Source organism: Mobula hypostoma, chromosome 1 (genome assembly GCF_963921235.1).
Source record: "Mobula hypostoma chromosome 1, sMobHyp1.1, whole genome shotgun sequence".
NCBI lineage: Eukaryota > Metazoa > Chordata > Chondrichthyes > Myliobatiformes > Myliobatidae > Mobula > Mobula hypostoma.
Window position 1 is genome coordinate 222,646,600 of NC_086097.1, and position 23,414 is coordinate 222,670,013.

General features: G+C 40.5%; 1 protein-coding gene across 1 annotated transcript in view; it reads left to right on the forward strand.

Moving 5' to 3' along the window:
• The window catches only part of LOC134355239 (potassium voltage-gated channel subfamily B member 2-like), a 349,009-nt gene extending 326,454 nt beyond the window's left edge, over positions 1-22,555 (forward strand). Inside the window, exon 3 of the mRNA XM_063065032.1 lies at positions 18,298-22,555. Within this exon, the coding sequence (XP_062921102.1) occupies positions 18,298-20,379 (2,082 nt within the window). The 3' untranslated portion in view covers positions 20,380-22,555. The remainder of the gene's footprint in view (positions 1-18,297) is intronic.
• Positions 22,556-23,414: the final 859 nt, after the last annotated feature.

The window sequence follows — 23,414 nt, forward strand, 5'->3', positions numbered from 1 at the left end:
GGAGTCTGTCGTTCTGTTCTGTAGCCTCATCTAGTCCTGTCTCCCAAGATCACGTCATGTCTTTGCCTAGTTCTGGAGTCTGAGCTCAAGTCAAGACCCACATTCTGGGTCCCTGTCCAGTCTCTGGCTAGGAGTCCAAGCACAGGCTCCCTGTTCCCAGTTTCCTGTCCTGGTTCCGCTTGCCTAGCCAATGTCCTAGCCCAAGTCTGTGTTCTTGTCTAGAGAGCTGGGGCAAGTCCTGTTCCTAGTACTTCAGTGTCTGTATCTTGCATTTGGGTCCACTCCCAGCACCCCCCCCCCATGACACAGATGACATGAAATGTATTATTTTGCAACAGCCATACAGTGGAAAAGGGAAAGAAACAGGAGGTTGTTCCAAAGAGCATTGCAGGGGAGCGATGGAATGGGCAGAACAGTGATAAAGAAATGGAATGCAGAGTAAAACTGAGTAAGAGAAGGAGAGAGGACAGTGATTAGGATGAGATGTGACAGAGAAATGAGTGTAGTGCAGTGAGAGAAGAGAGATGCAGAAAAGCAGAGTAGAGCTGAATAAACAGGAAGGATAGACAATTCTCTAAAGCAGACAAAGGAGAGAAAGCAGGAGATGGGGTAGGTGAGAGAAGGTAGAGGGGAGGTAACAGCAGGAGAAGAGAATGAACAAGAGAAACAGGTGAAGAGATAGTGCAGTGAAGGAAGGGAAGTTTAAAAAATGATGAGGTGAGTAAGAGTAGAAAAGCTCAAGGGATGAGAGGAGAAGGGAGCAGAAGAATGGTATTAGGAAATGTTCTGAGTGGATTCAGGAGAGGGAGTTAATGGGAAGATGAGTAAAAGGGAAAGGACAAGAGACAATGGGAAAGAAATGGAGGAGATAGCTGATCAGGTAAGCCATATTTTAAATTATTACTGTTATCATCATACTCAATCATGGGCTACCAGTAAAATGTGACTGTGGTTAAAAAAGATCAGTTATAAAATTCAGCTCACTCTGTTTTTCTGAGTATCTCTTTTCTTGCTACACTACACTCATTTCTTTCTGTCCATCACATGGTTTGGCATTGTTTTCTTCTGGGCAGTGTTTTACAAGATGTGCGACCTGAGCCATTATCTCATTATATTCACTGTCCTCTCCTAGCAGACCACTTTACCATAGGAGGTCACAGCTGGTAAACTATGTCATTGAAAGGGTGTTAACAGAAGCTGCAGCATGGACTGTATAGTTTTCTCAGTCAAGTACCTGTTCATCAATCACAAAGCCCTGGAGAATTTCACTCAACCAAAGTGATCTTTTATAAAGACAGCAAGCAAGATCAGGGAGAAGTACAAGAAAACTCAACCAGCTTGGCGTCTACACCAAAATCTAAATACTAACCTGAAAGTGCCAGGACCAAAGCCAAGCAGTGCAGTGGGAAAGCACTGATAATGTGATGCATTAATGGATGGAGGGCAAAACAACTTCTCAGAATAGCCTGCAGTAATATGTTAGTGGGCTAGATCATGAATCTAGGATAAGAAACTAAATTGAAAATTAAATGAGGAATTGAAAATTGCTCTCATCAGGAATGGTCCTCATAAATGATTAAAAAATAATCTTGCTCTCTGTAGAGAATGGTAGGTTTGTGGAGGTTCAGTAGCGTCCAACAATTTCCTGTAATCTTGAACGTTAAAATGTATTGATTTATGGTGAACAGATACTCACTTAGTTTAATGAACTCTGGGGACTGAGTGGCAGCATTTCTGTACCAGTTCAGCAATAGCAACACAAAGTAATTCTTACAGATAGTTATGTAACTATTGCATGTGATTTTTTAAATATATAACCTTACAGCCAGCATAAACCTATCACTTCACTATCTATCTGCATAATTGATATTGCAAGAAACATTTAGACTTATTCAGCTGATTAGAAAAGAAAACTTTTCTTGTCCTCCCGAAGGGCTTTGGCCCGAAACGTTGACTGAACCCTTTTCCATAGATGCTACCTAGCCTGCTGAGTTTCTCCAGCATTTTGTGAGGTTTTTCTTACTGAAAACTCCTTTATGTTTTTATGCAATCATTTTTCATTGTATCTTTCTAGTTACAAACAAATATCCCTCTACCATTTCTAAGACTTGAGTATGTGTTTTTGTATGATGGAATAGTAGAGAATATTACACCAGGTTCTCTATCTCCAAAACTACAACCCCCGTCAGTGTTCCACTAAGGTGTGCACACACGCACGTCTTTTGCTAATAGAGCACAAAGGAATTTAAACTACGCACAAAAGGTTGTCACTCTCTACCCCATTGGCATGTTACATATATTTCATGATCGTACACAATCACATTTCCTTTTCCAGTTTCTGATGTGGACAGTGTTGACAACATGGAGTTTGCAATGATTTGTCTGCAGATTTTAGAACTGGCTTATTTTATTGAAGAAATTATTGATTCACTGTGTTGAATTCCAAAGAAGCAAATGGTGTGAAGTGCCAAAGAACTGCTAGTTCATTTGAAGTGGAATGGCTTAATGAAACAGTAGAAACTGCTACACTGAAAGCTCATGAGGTCAGGAATGTGCAGCTATGAGAAATATTTATGTACAGCACAGAATCTGGTGTTACCTGCATGTATTTTCACAATGCAGAAGTTGCTGGAAAATTTGCAACTGTGAAGAGTGGAGTGATATTTGGAAACTTGACTTCTTAAAGGGTCATTTAGCAAGCAAATCATAGGGACGGTGTGCAAAAGCTCCAGCAGGAAAATTGTGTGGAAAATGTTCTGATTTTCTTGAAAGTACTGTCATAGTTAAGCAGTACAATGACTTCAAATTTGTTGTAGAAAAAAAAATAAATCCAAACTGATTAGCAGTTTTTCTGAAATAATGAGATTTGCACTTCAAAATGAAGAATTTTGTGACCTTGCGTAGTTGATGGACATTGGCGAAATCTTTCTTGCATCTGATGCTGCCTGTGATGGAGGTTTTAGCCTAATTAATCAAATCAAAATCAAATTGAGAAACCATTTAAGTGAGTGTCATTTGGATATGCTGATGAGAATTCAAAGCTATCTGTTGGAAGGAGGATTTATTAGCCTTGGCAGTTTACAAAGAGTGGGTAAATGCCAAAGAGGAGGGAGAAAAAAATGACTAAGCAATTTAAATATGTTCATTATCTTCTTTAACTTTATGACTCTTGTGTAATTAAGCCACAAAATCTGTGCTGTATGCAATGATTTCCAAATAAAATACCTGTCTGGATATTTTGTCAACTAGCTTTGTAGTTTATAAGTTTTGTTTGACCATTTCAAACAACTTTAATAACATGTGAAAAGATTGATATTATTATCTGCTATTGCGTAGAGTATGAGAATTAAGACTCATTGAGTATTATTTTATGTTTTTAAACAATGAACAACAAACTGGACTTGGTAGTTTATTATCCTTAGAATAGCTTCAGGTTTACTTCCACTTAAAATTCAGTGTGCACATGTTATTGTCTCTGGGCAAAAAATGCACAGCACAAGATTTTTGCACACACTGGTCATTACAAATTAGAGGGAACATTCACCACCACCCCAATATGCCTTCCAATGAAGAAATGGACACAGATGATTGACAGGTTTCAAATGAAGAGTGGCACAAACATCCAGCTAAAACCTCAGTTTCACACTTGCAGAAGTGAAGATCAGCTCTGAGGCATTGAAGCATAAGATGTCACAATTATGGCAAAGAAAACCCACTTGAGCTTATAGTTGAGACCTCAGACGTAGGTAGTAACCAAATACACTCCCTTACTCTGAGTAAAGCATTTGTAATGGAGAGAAAGAAATAACTTAAAGCATACAGATTTTTTTTTTGTTTTCTATTCCATTGTGATCTCTGGATCAGATGACAGATGCTGTCCTTGAATAAATCTCCACAAAAGGAAGTAAATTTAATTTTTCCTAGCATGTCATGGTTGATTAACTCAAATAATTTTCAGCAGAAGTTTACCTTTCAATACTTGCCCATAAATCTTCTGTTGAAGTGATAGCAAGGCTGCTGGAGCACAGCACGATTTGCGTATGTACAAATACTACAGCAACTTCATAACATATACAGATGTGTAATTAAATCCAGAAACTCAAAAGCTACCATTCAAAATATGCTGCTTGCATTAGCATTGTGAAATCAGCTACTGGTATTTGACTCTGTATTGAAGTGTGCATGACTAGCACTTGTAAACCAGAATTGCGTCTATTCTATGCCCAAATGAAAATCTATTTGCTGTGGAGCTCCTTTTTATTTTTGCCTCTCACTGTAAATGTGGGAAGACTGAGCAGTGCAGAGATAGCATGACAAAAAATAATGCTACTGTCAGCCAATGCATGCATGCATATTGGTCATCAGATTCAGGTATGGTCACCCTGACTGACTTTACATTGCCCAAGACTACTGAGAACAACTGAGCTGATTCAGAATTTCCCAATCTGTATGGTTTAGCATTGGAAAGATAATGGCTTTACCCAATTAATTTACACAACCCATTATTTAAAGAGTGTGTGAGAAATTACAATTTAGTCTTACATTTAAGTTTAATTGTAAACAGATTAAGTTCAAATAATTTGCTTAATTGATTAAACAATTGCAGAATTTAATAAATTAATTTTTGAGATACACTTTGGAGTAGGCCCTTCAAGCCACTTTGCCCAGCAATTCCCCCAATTTAACCCTGGTCTAATCACGGGACAATTAACAATGACCAATTAACCTACCAACTGGTGTGCATCTTTGGACTGTGGGAGGAAACCCACAGTGGTGGGAATTGAACCCAGGTCACCTGTACTGTGAAGTGTTGTGCTAACCACTACACTACTCTGCCACCCCAATGTTAAATTACAATTAAACTTAATGATTTGAGGTTTATTTCTGCAAATGTTATGACTCATTCAAAAAATATATTTGCTTCAAAGAGTTAATGTTGCCATCAACTTTCACTGCAATTAACATGCAGATACAGTATATTGACAAAAATATTGAAAATGATACAGAGAGGCTACAGTACATATAAACTGAACTAAAGCAAAAATATCTTGATCAACAAATATTTAAGAAGATGAACTAATGATCTAGATACAAACTCGTTTGTAAAATCCTTCCATAAATCTTCCTTCACAAGGGCTCAAAATCTGAATCCATCTATCCCATTCAGATGAGCAGAGATTCATATTAGATGAGAGATTTGGTGGTGCAATGATTTAACATTCCAGAGTTTTGTGAATTGATATCACATCCAAATTTGCACACTAAAGTGTCTGTTTCTTTGTTCTGCCTGCTATTATGAAGTTGGCTGAATATCAGTAGTCTGAAGGTGCTGAGAATTTCAGTTGGAGATGACTGTTGTGATGAAGGGAAATTTCCAGAAAGTGCAGGAGTGCTTGCTCTGCAAAGGCACAGAAGATGTGGATTGAACAAGAGCAGACAGCACAATTTGGGCCAGCACATCCAGTCCACATTCACAACTTTCTAACTGAGTAACGATCAATGCTTAGCAAACCCCTAAAATCTAGATTCTTCATCAGTCTTGGCCTTCTCAGGAACGAGTGCACTTGAATGGGCACACCTGATCAAAAGAGTTGTGGGACTTCCTGCTGTCATTATTTATGACCTGTGAGGCTCATGATTTTCCCAATGAAAGGCAGAATATCCCCAGATTATGCTAGGGATTTCATGAGTGTGGGTTTGTGTGATGTAAATTTCTCAGTCTGATCAGATGTAAATACAAGAGGCTGGGTCAATGTTCTTTTGATTTATTATTGACATTTAAAAGTTCTGTACCTAGGAATGTGTGGGCACGTGGCCAAGTGATTAAGGCATTGGACTAGCTACGTGAAGGTCGTGAGTTCGAGCCCCAGCCAAGGGAACATGTTGTGTCCTTGAGCAAGGCACTTAACCACACATTGCTCTGCGACAACACTGGTGCCAAGCTGTATGGGTCCTAATGCCCTTCCCTTGGACAACATTGGTGTCGTGGAGAGGGGAGACTTGCAGCATGGGCAACTGCTGGTCTTCCATACAACCTTGCCCAGGCCTGCCCCCTGGAGAGTGAAGACTTTCCAGGCGCAGATCCATGGTCTCGCAAGACTAACGGATGCCTTTATTACTTTACCTAGGAATGGAGTGAACAGTATAAAACACTGGCACAGATCTAGAAAAAATGGTGCATAGTTCCCTGAAGATGGAATCTCATGTGGATAGGGTGGTGAAGAAAGCTTTTGGTATGCTGGCCTTTATAAATCAGAGCATTGAGTATAGGAGTTGGGATGTAATGTTAAAATTGTACAAAGCATTGGTAAGGCCAAATTTGGAGTATTGTGTACAGTTCTGGTCACCGAATTATAGGAAAGATGTCAACAAAATAGAGAGAGTACAGAGAAGATTTACTAGAATGTTACCTGGGTTTCAGCACCTGAGTTACAGAGAAAGGTTGAACAAATTAGGTCTTTATTCTTTGGAGTGTAGAAGGTTGAGGGGGGACTTGATAGAGGTATTTAAAATTATGAGGGGATAGATAGAGTTGACGTGGATAGACTTTTTCCATTGAGAGTAGGGGAGATTCAAACAAGAGGACATGAGATGAGAGTTAAAGGGCAAAAGTTTAGGGGTAGCACAAGGGGGAACTTCTTTACTCAGAAAGTGGTGGCTGTGTGGAATGAGCTTCCAATGGAAGTGGTAGAGGCAAGTTTGATATTATCATTTAAAGAAAAATTGGATAGGTATATGGACAGGAAAGGAATGGAGGGTTATGGGCTGGGTGCAGGTCAGTGGGACTAGGTGAGAGTAAACGTTTGGCACGGATTAGAAGGGCCAAGATGGCCTGTTTCTGTGCTGTAATTGTTGTATGGTTATATGTTACATAAACTTGGAAAGACTGTGGGCAAGAGAATGGATGGTTCAATGGAAGAAAGAAACACATCTCAGGAGCTGAAATAAACAATCAAGTATAGTGCATTGTTCCCCACCATTGCAACAATCCATCTGACCTAGACAAACCCCACTCCTTCCCATCATTTTATTTAGCCACCACTTAGCAGGGAGGTATCCTGAAAAAGTCTCAGATAAGTCTCGATTCACTTCCGTCTGAATTTGCCTCCTGAGACCAAGACCAGGAGATACCTCACTCCTAGCAGCCCAACGAGCTTCACTGGTGAGTAGTAGGCCAGTAGCTCAGAGAGTGACTCCACTAGCCAAGCCATTAGTAAGAGTTTAGCCATAACTGCCAGTTGGAAGGTCAGATGCTCTGGCCCATGAGGAATACCCTAACTTGGGAGTCCTGAATGTTAACAGCAGAATAATTTTCAAATCCATCCCCATTCAGCAGTGCATTGAAGATTCCTGGGAGATAGGCACTGAACTGGGAATAGCCCACTCAGGTCTTTGGGAATGTTGCACTATTCAATTAGATCTTTGCTGATCTATACCTAAAATCCATTTACCTACCTTTGCGTCACTTCCAATGATATCTTTAACCAACAAAAGAAATCCTATCCTGTGTGTGGAAACCCAGATACAAACAGTAACAATTTAGGTCTAATGACGTCTAAATTGGAGAAAAATTTCTCAAGCTGGCAGGACAATTCTAAGATGGATCTTCCCTTTAAAAGTGTTTTTTTTTTCTGTTCCTGATGTTGATCGATGCACTGTGCAACTCCACCTTTCTTTTACTTGCAGACCAGAATAGATAAAGGCAAACAAAGCAATGATTGCTGCCATTTAATCTGTTTTCTTTTCCTGAAGGATTAAAATCAGGGAAGAGTTACCATTTTCTGCCCTATTTCATTTTTGCATTATTATTGCAAATCTAAAGTGCCAATATAACAAACCATAAAGCTTCATGGTAGCAATCTTCTTGAAGAAGTATTAGTAAACCTACTTAATTTAAAATTTTCAGTCATAGTATTTGTAGAAATTAAGCTTTCCATATGTTAGGTGTGAGGTGAAACATTTTTGAAGGTCTAATATGGTCAGAGACAAAACATGAATGGTAGGTCCCTAGTATTGATAACAAAGGGACCTGCCTAAATATCCTTAAAAGTAGCAGCAAAATAGATAGGCTGGTGAAAAGGGCAGTCTGGATGTTTGTCTTCCAAGCAGGGGCATAGAAAGTAAATGCCGGGAGGTCTCAGTAAAGTTTCATTTTTGTGTCATTGATTAGGACATAGCTAGAGTAATGTGTGCACCTCTGTTTGCCTCACATTATGATGGATATGACTGCACTGAAGAGGGAGCAGAGAGGAATCACTAGGAATTTGCCTGGAATGGAATGATTCAGTTATGAGGAGAGAATGAATAGGGTGGCTGTGTTTTCCTTGGAGCAGAGGAGGCTGAGAGGGCTCCTAATAGAAGCATTCAAAATTATGAGGCTCAGAAAGGGTACATAATAAGAAAGACACTCAAGGACATCTTCTACCTCGCTGTTATAAAACTATTAAATAGTTCCATGGTGCACTCAGTTGGACTGTTGACCTCACAATTTGGCTCGTTATGACCATGCACGTTATTGTTTCCCTGCATTGCGCTTTCTCTGCAGCTGTCACACTGTATTCTGCGTTTCTACATTATTATTTTACCATGCTTCTGTTTATTTTATTTACTAAGTAATACAGCATGGTAATGGGTCTAGCTGGCCCAAAGAACCCACACTGCTCAATTAACCTACCAACTCAGACATCTTTGTAGCATAGTATGATACCAGAGCACCCGGAGGAAACCCATGCAGACACAGGAGAACTTACGAACTTCCTACAGATAGTGGATAATTAAACTCAGATCACTGGCACTGTAATAATGTTACGCTAACTGCTACCCTATTGTGCTGCCCTTAAATCCTTTAAGATATTTACTATTACACGGGCCATAGGTAACTTCCATTTATTCAATAAAGGTTAATCCTTCTGGCAGGATTAAATTAAATTTGTGTTTTCTGCCTTCTAAGATTTCTCACTGCATTTTCTCTGTAGCTGTTACACTTTATTTTGCATTGTTATTGCTTTACCTTGTTCTACTTCAATGCACTGTGTAAGATTTGATCTGTATGAACAATATGCATGACAAGCTCTTCACTGTATTTCAGTACATGCGATAGCAATAAACCAATTCCACCTCCAATTCCAAGTCCCCACTAGAGTACCTCCTGGAAAATGTTCTGCATGTGAATATGATCTGAGAAATGTGGAGAAGAGTGTGTACCAGCGATTTGAACACTGCACTACAGGTTTTGATGTGGCAGCTTGAAAGTAAGAGAAATGTTCTGTGTCTGGAGAGAGCCAGGAGGCACTCAACGCAGATGCTCAAAAAGCAAATGAAATGGAAAGTTGAGAATGTTGGTCTCAAGAGTCAAACTTGCAAAACCTGGGGGCAATGCTGTAAAATCTGATGAATGGTCTAGTTTGGTGAAATTCCATATCCTGCTAATAGCAGGTTTAATTCCCTCTACCCTTTCACACACTTATTGGTATTCTATAATTCACTCAGAAGCTTACCACATTTTTGTACTGCTGCAGGCTTCTCAGCACATCTCATGGTTCTATTCAATGTGACAACCTCATTACCTGAAAAAGGCTCTCATACATTTGCTTCTTTCTTCTAAGAAGACATACAGTTCAATTAAAAAGTATTTAAATTGGGGGTCAACCAGACTTTCTGCTGAAGCACGTGAAGGTTCCCTCTGGTTCTCTTTCCCTAGTTGCTGCCTAACCCGCTGGGTATCCTAGCATTTTCTGTTTCTGTTTCAGAATTGCAGATTGTGCAGTTATATTTTCATCTATATCTTCATTGTGAAGGTCATGTGACCATTGTCATACCTGTCATAGTTGAGGACAGTGCAGGGATGAAATAATTGAATCCTTCTTCACAATCTAATCTGCTCACCCTCACCACAGCCTTACACTTTTGTGTTTGATCATCAATTATATAAGAGCTGTGACTTTGTCATCATCATTATGTTCCATGTCATATGAAGTAGGCGATCAGAGTTTTTCCATGACCGTGATTGTTCTGGGCAACTTTTCTACAGAAGTGGTTTGTCATTGCCTTCTTCTGGGCAGTGTCTTTACAAGACGAGTAACCCCAGCCATTATCAATACTCTTCAGAGATTGTCTACCTGGCGCCAGTGGTTACATAACCAGGACTTGTGATATGTACCAGCTGCTCATACGACCATCCATCACCTGCTCCCTTGGCTTCATGTGATCCTGATCGGGGCGGCGGAGGGGTGGGTTGTGGGGGGAAGGCTAAGCAGGTGCTATACCTTGCCCAAGGGTGACCAGCAACTAGCTGAGGGAAGGAGTGCCTTACACCTCCTTTGGTAGAGACATATCTCCACCCCGCCACCCTGCTCTGACTTAGAAGAGGGATTAAAGCTGAAATCTGTAATGAGGTATATTTAAGAGAAAGTGGAAAGCAGGAAGAGCACAAGAGCACAAGCTTGCTGGACAGTAATATCACACACTAACGCAGGTAACACAGACAAGAAAGGCTGTAGAAGAAGCTTTTTACGGGAATGTACAGGAAGATAATTGATACATTGGAAAAGCCCTCAGAAAGACTACATTTGGTATCAAGGAGATGGATGGAGTCTGGCACTGAACAGCAAACTTTGCACAATTTGCAGCGATTCAAATCGATGGATTTACTATACACCGTCAGGATAGATCTATTGTCTCACAAAAGCAGAGGTGGAGGAGTATGCCTCATGATCAACTCCTCTTGGTGCACAAATATATCAGTGCTGTCCCAATTCTGCTCACCAGACCTGGAAATCTCACAGTTAAGTACTGTCCATTTTACCTACCATGGGAGATTTTTGTGACATTTTGTAGCAGTATACATTCCACCTCAGGCCAATGTCAGTTAGGCTTTAGATGTTCTGAGCAATGGTATCAGCATGCACGAAACAGCGCACCCAAACGCCTTCAACATCGCTTTGGGAGATTTTAGCCAGGCCAGTCTGAAAAAATTACTAAGCAATTACCATCAACAGACTACTTGCAATGGCAGAGGCATCGACACACTGGACCATTGCTACACCACTATAAAGAATGCCTACCATGCTGTTCCATGCCTTCCAGAAGTCTGATCACCTGGCTGTACTTCTACTCCCTGAGTATAGGCAGAGACTGAAGACTGCAGCACCAGTAGTGAGGACCAAGAAGGTATGCACAAGGGAAGCACAGGAGTGCTTACAGGGCTGCTTTGAATCAGTGGACTGGACGATATTCAGGGATTCATCTTCGAATCTGGATGAGAATGCAGCAGTTGTTACCATCTTCATTAAAACTTGTGTGAATGAGCGTGTGCCTACAAAGACTTGCTGTACATTCCCAAACCAAAAGCCGTGGATGAACCAGGAGGTACATCGCCTGCTGAAGGCTAGATCTGTGGCATTCAAGGCTGGCAAACCAGGTCTGTACCAGAAAACTAGGTATGACTTGCAGAGCGCTATTTCAAGGGCGAAGAAACAATTTCAAACGAAGTTAGAGGCAACATCAGATGTACGACAACTCCGGCAGAGTTTGCAAGACATTACCTCCTACAAAGTGAAACCCAATAGTATGAATGGCAACGATGCTTCACTACCAGATGAACTCAACGCTTTCTATGCCTCTTTGAAGGGGAGAACACAACTACAGCTGTGAAGATCCCTGCTGCACCTGGTGACCCTGTGATCTCTGTCTCAGAGGCCAATGTCAGGCTGCCTTTAAAGAAGGTGAACCCTTTCAAGATGGAAGGTCTCGACGGAGTACCTGGTAAGGCACTGAAAACCTGTGCCAACCAACTGTCGGGAGTATTCAAGGGTATTTTCAACCTCTCACTGTTACGGGCAGAAGTTCCCACTTGCTTCAAAAAGGCAACAATTATTAGGCAACAGTGCCTAAGAAGAATAACGTGAGCTGCCTTAATGACTATCACCCGGTAGCACTCACATCCCACACACATCAAGGTTGCTGGTGAACTCAGCAGGTCAGGCAGCATCTCTAGGAAAAGGCACAGTCATCTACAGTGATAAAATGCTTTGAGAGGTTGATCGTGACTAGACTGAACTCCTGCAAGGACCTGGATCCATTGCAATTTGCCTATCGCCACAATAGGTCAACAGCAAATGCAATCTCAATGGCTCTTCACATGGCTTTAGACCACCTGGACAACACAAACACCTATGTCAGGATCCTGTTCACTGACTGTAGCTCAGCATTTAAGACGATCATTCCCACAATCCTGATCTGGAAGTTACAGAACCTGGGCCTCTGTACCTCCCTCTGCAATTGGATCCTCAACTTCCTAACTGGAAGACCACAATTTGTGCGGATTGGTGATAATATCTCCTCCTTCCTGACGATCAACACTGATGCAACTTAGGGGTGTGTGCTTAGCCCACTGCTCTACTCTCTCTATACCCATGACTGTGTGGCTGGGCATAGCTCAAATACCATCTGTAAATTTGTGGATGATACAACCATTGTTGGTAGAATCTCAGATGGAGATGAGAGGGTGTACAGGAGTGAGATATGCCAACTAGTGGAGTAGTGTCACAGCAACAATCTTGAACTCAACATCAATAAGATGAAAGAGCTGATTGTAGACTTCAGGAAGGGTAAGACGAAGGAACACATACCGATTCTCATAGAGGGATCAGAAGTGGAGAGAGTGAACAGTTTCAAGTTCCTGGGTGTCAAGATATCTGAGGACCTAACCTGGTCCCAACATATCGAGGCAGCTATAAAGAAGGCAAGACAGCGACTATAGAAGTTTGAAGAGATTTGGTATGTCAACAAAAACACTCAAAAACTTCTATAGATGTACCGTGGAGAGCCTTCTGACCGGCAGCATCACTGTCTGGTATGGAGGGGCTACTGTACAGGATCGAAAGAAGCTGCAGAAGGTTGTAAATTTAGTCAGCTCCATTTTGGGTCCTAGCCTACAAAGTAGCCAGGACACCTTCAAGGAGCAGTGTCTCAGAAAGGCAGTGTCCATTATTAAGGACCTCCAGCACACAGGGCATGCCCTTTTCTCACTGATACCATCAGGTAGGAGGTGCAGAAACCTGAAGACACACACTCAGCGATTCAGGAACAGCTTCTTCCCCTTTGCCACCAATTCCTAAATGGACATTGAACCCGTGAACACTACCTCACTTTTTTAATACATATTATTTCTGTTTTTGCATGAATTTTAATCTATTCAATATATGTCAAAGGTCATATATTGAAAAGCATCATAAGTCTCCAGGACTCGATGAGATGTACCTCAGGCTACAGCGGGAGGTGAGGGAGGAGATTGCTGAGCCTCTGGCGATGGAACATTGAGCTCCAGTCCTGCTCTTCCTGCAACCAACTCTCACTAATGGCTATAATGTCATAATTCCATGTGCTGATCTATCCACCTTTCCTACAATACTCCTTGCATTGAAATAAACACATCTCAGAACATTAGTCCCACCATGCTCAACTTTTTGACTCCTAACTTTGTATGTAGGCTTAACAACATCTTTCTCCATAACTACTCAATTTTCTGTTCTGACACTCTGGTTCCAATCCCCCTGCAACTCTTAATTTAAGCCACCGAACACCCCCCAGGGCAGCATTGACAAACCTTCCTGCTGGGATATTAGCCCTCTCCAGTTCAGGTGCAAACTGTCCCTTCTGTACAGGTCCCACCTTCCCTGGAAGAAACCCAATAATTCAAAAAATCCTGCACCAACTCCTTGGCCACATGTTAAAGTGTATGATCTTCCAATTTCTGGCCTTATTAGCACGTGGCACGCATAGCAATCCTGAGATCACAATTCTGGAAGTCCTGTCCTTTAATTTAGCACCTAACTTCCTGAACTCACTTTACAGGACCTCGTCACCCATCCTACCCATGTCATTGTTACTGATGTGGACCACAACCTCTGGCTGCTCACCCTCCCACTTAAGAATGCTGGGGACTTATCCAAGATGTCCCTGACCCTGATACCCAGGAGGCAACATACCATCTGGAAATCTCGTTCTCCTCCACAGAAGCTCCTTTCTGTTACCCTAACCAATTCTTACCAGTCCAGCTCTTGCAACCCCCTCCCACCTTCCCTTATGAGCCTGAGCCTGAGCCTGCCAGGGACCTGACCACTGTGGCTTTCCTATGCTAGGTCCACCCCCCCAAACAGTATCCAAAGCAGAGTACCTGTTATTGGGGGAATGGCCACAGGGGTACTCTGCACTGGCTGCCTACACCATTTCCCCCTGCTGATGGTCACCCAGTTACCCATGTCTACATCTTGGGCATAACTACCTCCCTGTATATTCTGCCTGTCATCCCTCAGCCTCCCAAGTGATCCAGAGTTCATCTAGTTCCAGCTCCAACTCCTTAACGTGGTTTGTTAGGAGCTCCAGCTGGATGCACCTTTTTGCAGGTGTAGTCATCAGGGACACTGGAGGTCTCCTTGTCTTCCGACATCCCGCAAGAAGATTATTTCATCTGGCTTCCCCTCTGCTATAAATGTGTAATAAAATGAAAGAATAAATACTGAAAAAAAAACTTTAACCATGGTCTATGCCTCTTATTGCTGAAGCCTTGATGAGCCAAAGCCTAAACTCCACACTCCAGTACTGGCCCGCTCACATAATGGCCACTCCCACAAAGGCCGCAACACTTCACCCTAACTTCTTTGTGTTTATCCTTGCCAAGTGCCTAATTATGCACAATCAAATGTTTCCTCAGAAACTGTAACGCAAAATGTGCTGACTGCCCCGATCGCTTTTTCAAAACTCTGTCTCCCTCTACACAAACTAATGTCTCCATGGGACTATGGCATACAAAATAAAGATATGTGATGTGGGACCTAAAGCTCCAGTACCTCCTTCCCAATGGCAGCAGCAAGAATAGAGAATGTCCTGGATGGTGGAGGTCCTTGATGATGGATGCTGCTTTCTTTCCTTGTAGATGTGCTCAAATGATGGGGAGGGAATTTCCTGTGATGGACTGGGCTGTATCCACCACTGTATGTTGGCTTTTCCATTTCTGGACATCGGTGTTTCCATACCAGGCCATGATGCAACCAGTCAGGATACTCACCACTCTGCATCTATGGATGTTTGTCAGGGTTTTAGATGACACGCCAAATTGCGCAACCTTCTAAGAAAGTAGAGGCTCTATAATTCTCCTTCTGTAAAAATCAGTCGCTTTCCACAACCCACACTATATCTACATGAATAGTCATTGTATTAGAGTAATATGCATTTTAGCTTTACATTGTGTGACCAAGTGGACTCTGAGATGCTCAGGTATAGGACTGGAGTATATGGGGAATTGGGGCTGTGGTTACTGGCAACAAGTTAGATGCAGCATTCATGGACAGCTGAAGTAGGAACTCATTTAAAAAGTTCCTTCTACGTATAGAACCCATATTTGTAAATATCTGTTGCTTGAAACATCTCTAGAAAGCTCCGTTGCTAAACATATGAGATTTGAAGAGCTTGTGGTCTGAAATTTTTATACCAGGCCTGGTGACAAGTCAGTGTTGCACCTGATGGACGTGGCAATCTGCCTTGTCCTATGTTCTTCCAGCAGAGGTTTAGTAGGTGCGCTACAAATATGAGCATGCTTTGTGGACACCATTTGGAGCAGTAAAAGCACAGGTAATGCTCAATACAACAGGCATAACTGGGGTCCATTTCGCACTGAACTTCATTAAACAGTTTATTTTGTGGGAAATTTGTCACAAAATTGAATGTATTCTCTCATTTTTCATAATGGCATTGATATTTTTATTGTTAATCACAGAATAATTATTTGAATAATCCCAGTGAAATTTTATTTAATGACATTGTTGGTATTGATGTATCTCATTAGTGTCTAGCCATTACATGGAGTACAGTGTGAAAATTGAAGTCATTTTTTAAATTTTGAAAACAATGGAAGCCTTAATATCAATGTACACAATATAAATGTGTTTATGCATTGTACATGACACTTCAACTTTTACTTATGCAGTATGCAAATGAAACCCGCACCCTATTTGCTTCACTGCAGCTGTCATCCATCATCATGTTCTCTATTAACTAATGTCACTTAAGATGCATGATTTTATTTTCATAAGAATCAAAATAAGGCAATTGTATTCTTTTGATTATTATTTTTTCCAGTGTAGTGCAGTTGAAGTATCGAATGTAGCAGTGCTGAAAAATACTGTGAGATATTATTGTAGGCACTTCTCATCATTCCTTTCAGGGGTGTCCCTTTGGGTATTCCATTCACTAGTAGAGCCTATTCAGTAATGCAGCCTTATTCATTAATTTTTTGACTCTCTGTACAGAGTCAACCCATGTAAGGCAGTCAGGTCAGACAACATTCCAGGCTGAGTACTCAGGGAGTGTGCACACCAGCTTACTGACATCTTCACAGCCATCTTCACTCTTCCATGCTGCTGTCCCCTCATGCTTCAAATCAGTCACCATTATTCCTGTACCAAAGAACTCTATACCTTCAGAACTAAACAACTACCACCCAGTAGCATGATGCCAAGCATCATGAAGTACTTTGAATGGCTGGTAATGGGACATATCAAACTTCTACTCTTGTCACTTTGGACAATCACCAATATGCTTACCGACAGAGCCGCTCTACGACAAATGCTATATCATTTGTCTTGCACCTGGCCCTGACACACCTAGCAAACAAGGATAAGAATGTCAGAATGTTGTTTCTGGATTTCATTTTGGCATTCAACACTATTGTCTCACAGACCTTGGTGAACAAACTCCTTCCCCTTTGTCTGAATGCACCACTGCGCAACTGGGTGTTGGACTTCCTAACCAACAAACCTCAGATAGTCGGAATGCACAACTCCTCCTTTCCCATCAACATCAGCAGGGGTGACCCCCAGGGCTGTGTGCTGTGTACATTGTTCACACATGACTGCATGGCCAAACACTCAAGTAATGATATTGTCAAGTTTGCTGATGACATGACAGTGTTGGGCACAATGATGAGATGGGCTATAGAAAAGAGATGGAAGAGCTCAAGTCCTGGTGCCAGGCAATCAACCTATTCCAATATCAATAAGACAAAGGAGATGGTTATCAACTTCAGGAGATCCCATACCACTCACAATCCTCTTTACATCAGAGACACAGCAGTGGAAACTTACGCAACCTCTCCTGCTACTAGAACACAACAAGGAAAACTCAACGACTCCTCTGCTTTCTGAGGAGGCCAAAGAGAGCTGGAGAATGCTCAGGTCACTCTACAGATGCAGAGTAGAGAGCATCCTTACAAGCTGCATCTCTGCATGGTACAGAAACACCACGGTGCAGGGAAGGCTCTACAATGGGTCGTCAAAACTGCCCAATGCCTCACCAGCACCACCCTGTCTCCCATCAAGGACATATATACAGAAATATGCTGATAAAGAACCAGTAGCATCATAAAGGATCCCACCCAACTTGCTCATGAACTGTTTGTCCCATTCCCATCACGGGGGAAGCTACGTAGCATCCACCGCGGGACCACCAGACTCAAAAACAGTTACTTTCCCCAAGTGCTCAGGCTGATCAACACCTCCACCCACTAACCCACCCCATCGCACCCCCAACTACCACTACTTCATCATCTCCTGTTGGTCATCTTGTGTGCAGACACTCCTGTGCCTAGCATCGCTTTATGGACGTATAATATTATGTAAGCAATCTTATCTATTTATGTTTATTCTGTTTTTTTTATTGTTGTGTTCTTTATCTTATTGTGGTTTTGTGCTGTATTGGATCCAAAGTAACCACTATTTCATTCTCCTTTACACTTGTGTACTGGAAATGACATTAAACAATCTTAAATTTTGAATCGTGCATTCACAATATGCGCTGTGAAGCTGAGACATTTAATTTCTAAGTTCACGCTGTTACATATTAATAAATACACACTGTCACTCTTGTCAATGTCAAAATTTAAAGCCAAAATGTTAAAACTAATGTTTTTCGGTTGTTGGAAAACCAAGTTCTCTCTCTCTCCAACTCTCCAGCTATTAGAAGCTTCCATGCATAATGCTGCAAAACCAGCAGCGCATCCTGATGGTAATTTTATTTTATTTTAGGTACAGCTCGGTAACAGGTCCTTCTGGCCCAGCGAGCACATGCCACCCAATTACATGCATATGACCAATTTATCGACTAACCCGTACATTTTTGGAATGTGGGAGGAAACCAGAGCACCTGGAGGAAACCCATGAGGTCACTTAAAGCCAATCTAGCTTTAAAATAAATGATGTGAAATTTTCTGAATAATTCTTTATGTTCTGTTGTATCTTGCAGATTTTGGCCATCGTTTCCATCTTGTTCATTGTGTTGTCAACAATTGCCTTGTCTCTCAACACACTTCCTGAACTTCAGGACATGGATGAGTTTGGACAAGCCAACGACAACCCACAACTTGCCCACGTTGAAGCAGTATGCATCGCATGGTTCACAATGGAGTACCTTTTACGTTTCTTATCCTCGCCAAATAAGTGGAAATTTTTTAAAGGCCCATTGAATGTAATTGATCTTCTGGCCGTCCTGCCATATTATATTACAATTTTTCTCACAGAGTCAAACAAGAGCGTGCTCCAATTCCAAAATGTTAGGCGAGTTGTTCAAATATTCCGTATCATGAGGATATTGAGAATTCTTAAACTAGCCCGACATTCAACGGGACTCCAGTCACTCGGCTTTACTCTCAGGCGAAGCTATAATGAATTAGGTTTGCTGATATTGTTTTTGGCTATGGGCATTATGATATTTTCAAGCTTGGTATTTTTTGCTGAAAAGGATGAAGATGCAACCAAATTTACAAGTATTCCTGCATCTTTCTGGTGGGCAACTATCACTATGACAACAGTGGGATATGGAGACATCTATCCCAAAACACTATTAGGCAAAATAGTTGGAGGACTTTGCTGCATTGCGGGAGTCTTGGTGATAGCTCTGCCTATACCAATCATTGTAAACAACTTCTCCGAGTTTTACAAAGAGCAAAAAAGACAAGAGAAAGCAATTAAGAGAAGAGAAGCCCTCGAAAGAGCCAAAAGAAATGGGAGTATTGTTTCCATGAACTTGAAAGATGCATTTGCTCGCAGTATGGAACTAATGGATGTTGTTGTTGACAAAGGGGCTGATAATATGATTAAACATGAAAAACACACAGACAATCATCTTTCACCAAGTAACTGGAAATGGGCGATTTCTGAAACAAACTTCAATAAGTCTTTGGAGTCTAAGTATCAGGAACTAGGCCAGCATTACTCAAGCAAGCAGTTAAATAACCCCTCCCCCAGCCCACAGCATCTAAATGCTCAGAAGCTGGAAGAAATGTACAATCAAATGACAAAGGCACAATCTCAGCCAAATCTTAATAGTGACAAGCCAGAAGTATCTATTAAATCTCCTGTTCATGAAGAAGAACTTGAAATGGATGTGATTCCTCGCTCAACTGACCCATTGCTGTCTGCTCCCATAGAACCAATACTGGACATGAGGAGCATATCTAGTATTGACAGCTTTGCTAGTTGTACCGCTGATTTTACTGAATCTGATAGGTTTCCACACCCTTCAAAAATGGCTGATCAAGCTCATCGGAGATGGATCGCTGGCACTGGTCCTCTCAATGAGTATCAGACTGGAGATAACATTATGTTCAAAGATGGTTCTGGTGAAGTCAATAAAGGTTTCTACTTTGGGCAGCCAGTGTCCTCCAATTTAAACAGCACAGTGGAAAGTCCAAAGAGCTCAATAAAGGGTAAGAACCCTTTGAAATCTAGATCACTTAAGGTAAATTTTATGGAAAATAAAAGTGGTACTCCTCAAACACCACCAAGTACTAGCAGACCACTGCCTGTGATAGTGACAGATGTATCATTATCTACACCTAAACATACCAGCGGCGTCCTGCTGGAGGAAAGCTCAATTCAGAGTGAGAGTCCCACTGTGATTACTGATGTACCAGCTTTCCACCAGATTTCCAGTAAAGGATCACCACAACTATTGGCTAAACAAAAACTATTTGCTTTCCAAACGAGAGGGAGAAGGAGTTGCATTGACATGGACAGTGGTGAGGATGAAGAGTTGCTGGTGGAAGTAAAGACACAGCTCAATAGCCAGCAGGAATCCAGGCAGAACTGCTGTTCTGAAAGTCATGATAAGCATAGCCACAATGGAAACCACATTGAAGATGTGTCTGTAATGGGTGCTGTTTCTCCAAAACACTCTGGTAAAAACTGCACATCTAGTGCAGCAGGAGATAGCAAAATGGACAGTTTTGAAGCTGGGTACAAGATGGAAAATCATATGTTTACACCAGAAATTCATGTTAAACCTGGGGAAGGAGGTTATTCACCCTCTTGTGAAACCAGCATGTGACTAAGGAAAAAGTAATAATAATTTTTTCTGATTCTTTAGAATTCTAATAAGAAAATGAAATGGCATAATTTATGCCTACAGTATTTTTGCATGGCATGGTGAATCTTTTAATCCAGCTGCTGTTTGACTCAAACTGTGAGAGACTGCATCTCTGCAGATAAGGAATTGGAGAATAGCATTAAAAAATAAGGCTTCCAAGTGGAGCCCATGTATTGTAAAGTTTGGAGATGTTTTCAACTTTTCTCTAGTAAGACTAGAATCATTTTATGCTACCACAGATTCATTACACTAGAATATGTTAGGATTTGCACAAAGGAAGGGCAGGATGTACATGCATGCATTAGGAACTGATGTGAAACAGAGGTGCTTAGAGCCTGTAAAATATAATTATTTGTAAATAGTCGGGAATATGCCAAGAACTCAAGAAATCAAGCAATTGCAGAAAACAATTATTCTGATGCACACTTATTCCCTTCACAGTGCACTGCCTGGAGGAGGTTTATAAAGTCTTGTTGCAAAGTTGCAACAATTACATCAGCCTGGAGTTTCCTCCTGATTTGTCACCAGATATATATACAATCTGGGTACAAGTAAATGGAAATGCATAAAAGGTCCCATTTTTTAACAAATGGCTTATGCTTGTAAATGCAATACATCAAAAATACTGTAATCCTTAAAGAATACATTGATCCTTGGGTATCCCTGAACAAGTTCTGCTCTATAAAGGCATAGGAAACTGTAGATGTGGGAATCTGGATCCAAAATGACCTAAGTCATCAATAATTCCTTTCCAACCACAGTTGCCACTTGACCCGCTGAGTTCTTTAAGCAGATTTTTTTTTCTGCTCTATAAATCTGCTCATTCATTCATCCTTCACCAAACAAGCAAGTTTCAGTCCATTGCGTTTGTTCAGAGGTGTGGTGATTCGTGACATAATGGCCAGACTTGAAAACATGCACACATCAATCACTTCATGAATCTTTCAAAAACTTGCTGATTAACTGCGATCTGTGGTGAATTAAATTCCTGGACATGCCCAACTGCTCCAGGTTTAATTCACCTTTATAAAAATTTGAAGAGTGACTCATTTTCTGGCTATTCCTCTGCAAGGAAGGAAATGTTAAAATACTCCATACTTTTTGCAATACAATTTAATTACTGTGACAGAAAGATCACTGCTGCTTACTACATAGTCTCAAACCTCACTTTGAGGGGAATATCTTTTCCTCTTTTTTTTGTCACAAGGCCACATTGATTCAAATGGAATCATGAATCAATTAGACCAGTTGACTATGCTGAATCTCTTGGAAATTTGCATTTTAGCTTAGTTTCAGTCAAAATTTGAGGTCATTTTCACCTGGTGCCTGATAGTTGGAGCTCTGGGAGCATTTTGGACACAGATATCCTTTTGTGCTTATTGGAGGAAATTCCAGGACATCCATTTCATTCTATTCTGATTGTGTAAATGTTCATTAAAAATGGGACAGAAACTATTTTCCTTAGGCTATATTTATTTGTAATAAAAATATTAAGTTAAGATTTGCACAAATCTGTTATTTATTATATTTTTGTTAAACCTTGTTTTTGAAAGAATGGGGAGGATTTAATGACCAGGAATCAAAATGTGCAGCATTGAACTCTCACTGATTTATCTTATATTGGTACTTGCCAAATAGTCATTACAAATGGATAAACTGTATTTTTCTTGTCAGAATTCTATTTTTATGGGTTATTTGAATAATATATTTGTGTATTTTGGAAAGCCCTAGACTACAACAAAGGCTTTAAGGGTTTGAGGGCAATAATCATGCTCAGTTGCCCTTCTAAACATTTTAATGACTCCCAGGTTAGTGTTATGTCTGTTTGTGTGAATCTTGTCCAATACTAGAAACATAATCCATATTTCTCACTTCCACGAAAATTGATGACTGATTAGAATTGAAACAATCTCCTGTACATTAGGAAATTTTCCAAAGGAGCCATCTGAAAATTTATTCTAGAGATTCCTGGTGTATGATCATTAATTCTCATTATAGGGAGACATTTCCTCTCTGCAATTTGTGTAATAAAGCTGTAAAGCTGTTCATAATACACAGGTTTACTATTTGTTTTTACACATAATGTGCACAGTAAACTTCCCCACAGATTGTTTACTTGTTGGTGTACACATACTTTAACTGCTAATATGTAAAATTTCACCTGTTTCATTTGCACTTTAGTTAATGTCATTGTTTCAGTGGTGTACTGTGAATAATTCCTGTACTACTAATTCATTAATAAGTAACTATTGAAAGTAAACCTTTCAGTAAGTTTTAATTGGTCAGTTTTATTTATAGCATTGATAAGATAGACAATTTTCTGGTTAACTAAACTAATCCCTGTCAGGCATTGTACACATAAATTGTTTTCTGTACATATCAGTATGTATTGGGACCATAATGGAATGCCTTTAACCTGGATTTTGATCTGTAGTTTGATAGCTTAATTATGAAGGTAATATGTTTCTTCACCAAGTAAATTATATTATTTTGCTTCATTATTATTAAGTTACACAGTAGGATATTTTTAAAGTAATGAAAATAAATCTTTACATTTGATAGCATTTTAATAATGGCTGAGCTGAACAGATTGCTGCAAAGGAGTGAGCGATATGTGAAAATCAAATGCACATCTTGAAAATGAGGGGATTTTATGCAATTTAATGACAAAATAGCTTAATATTAAATGGAAATAGCTTCGTACTCCAAATACAAATGGTTCCAGAGGACAGGTAAGGAAAGGAAAAGTGACTGAGAGGGAAGTTAATGACTCACATATGACTCCCCCAGAGAAGAAAGATTTTGAATGAAATGGTTGAGATTTTATACAAACCTCTTTTTGTCTGCCCAAGTTATCCTGAAGGCAGGTAAATGTTAGCCTCTATTTCAGAAGGACCACATGTTGTTAATCAAAAATTAATGACAGCAATGGAAAATGTTAAAAAGGAAAACTTATAGTACAATCAGGAAAAAGGCAGATCAGTAAATAAAAATGA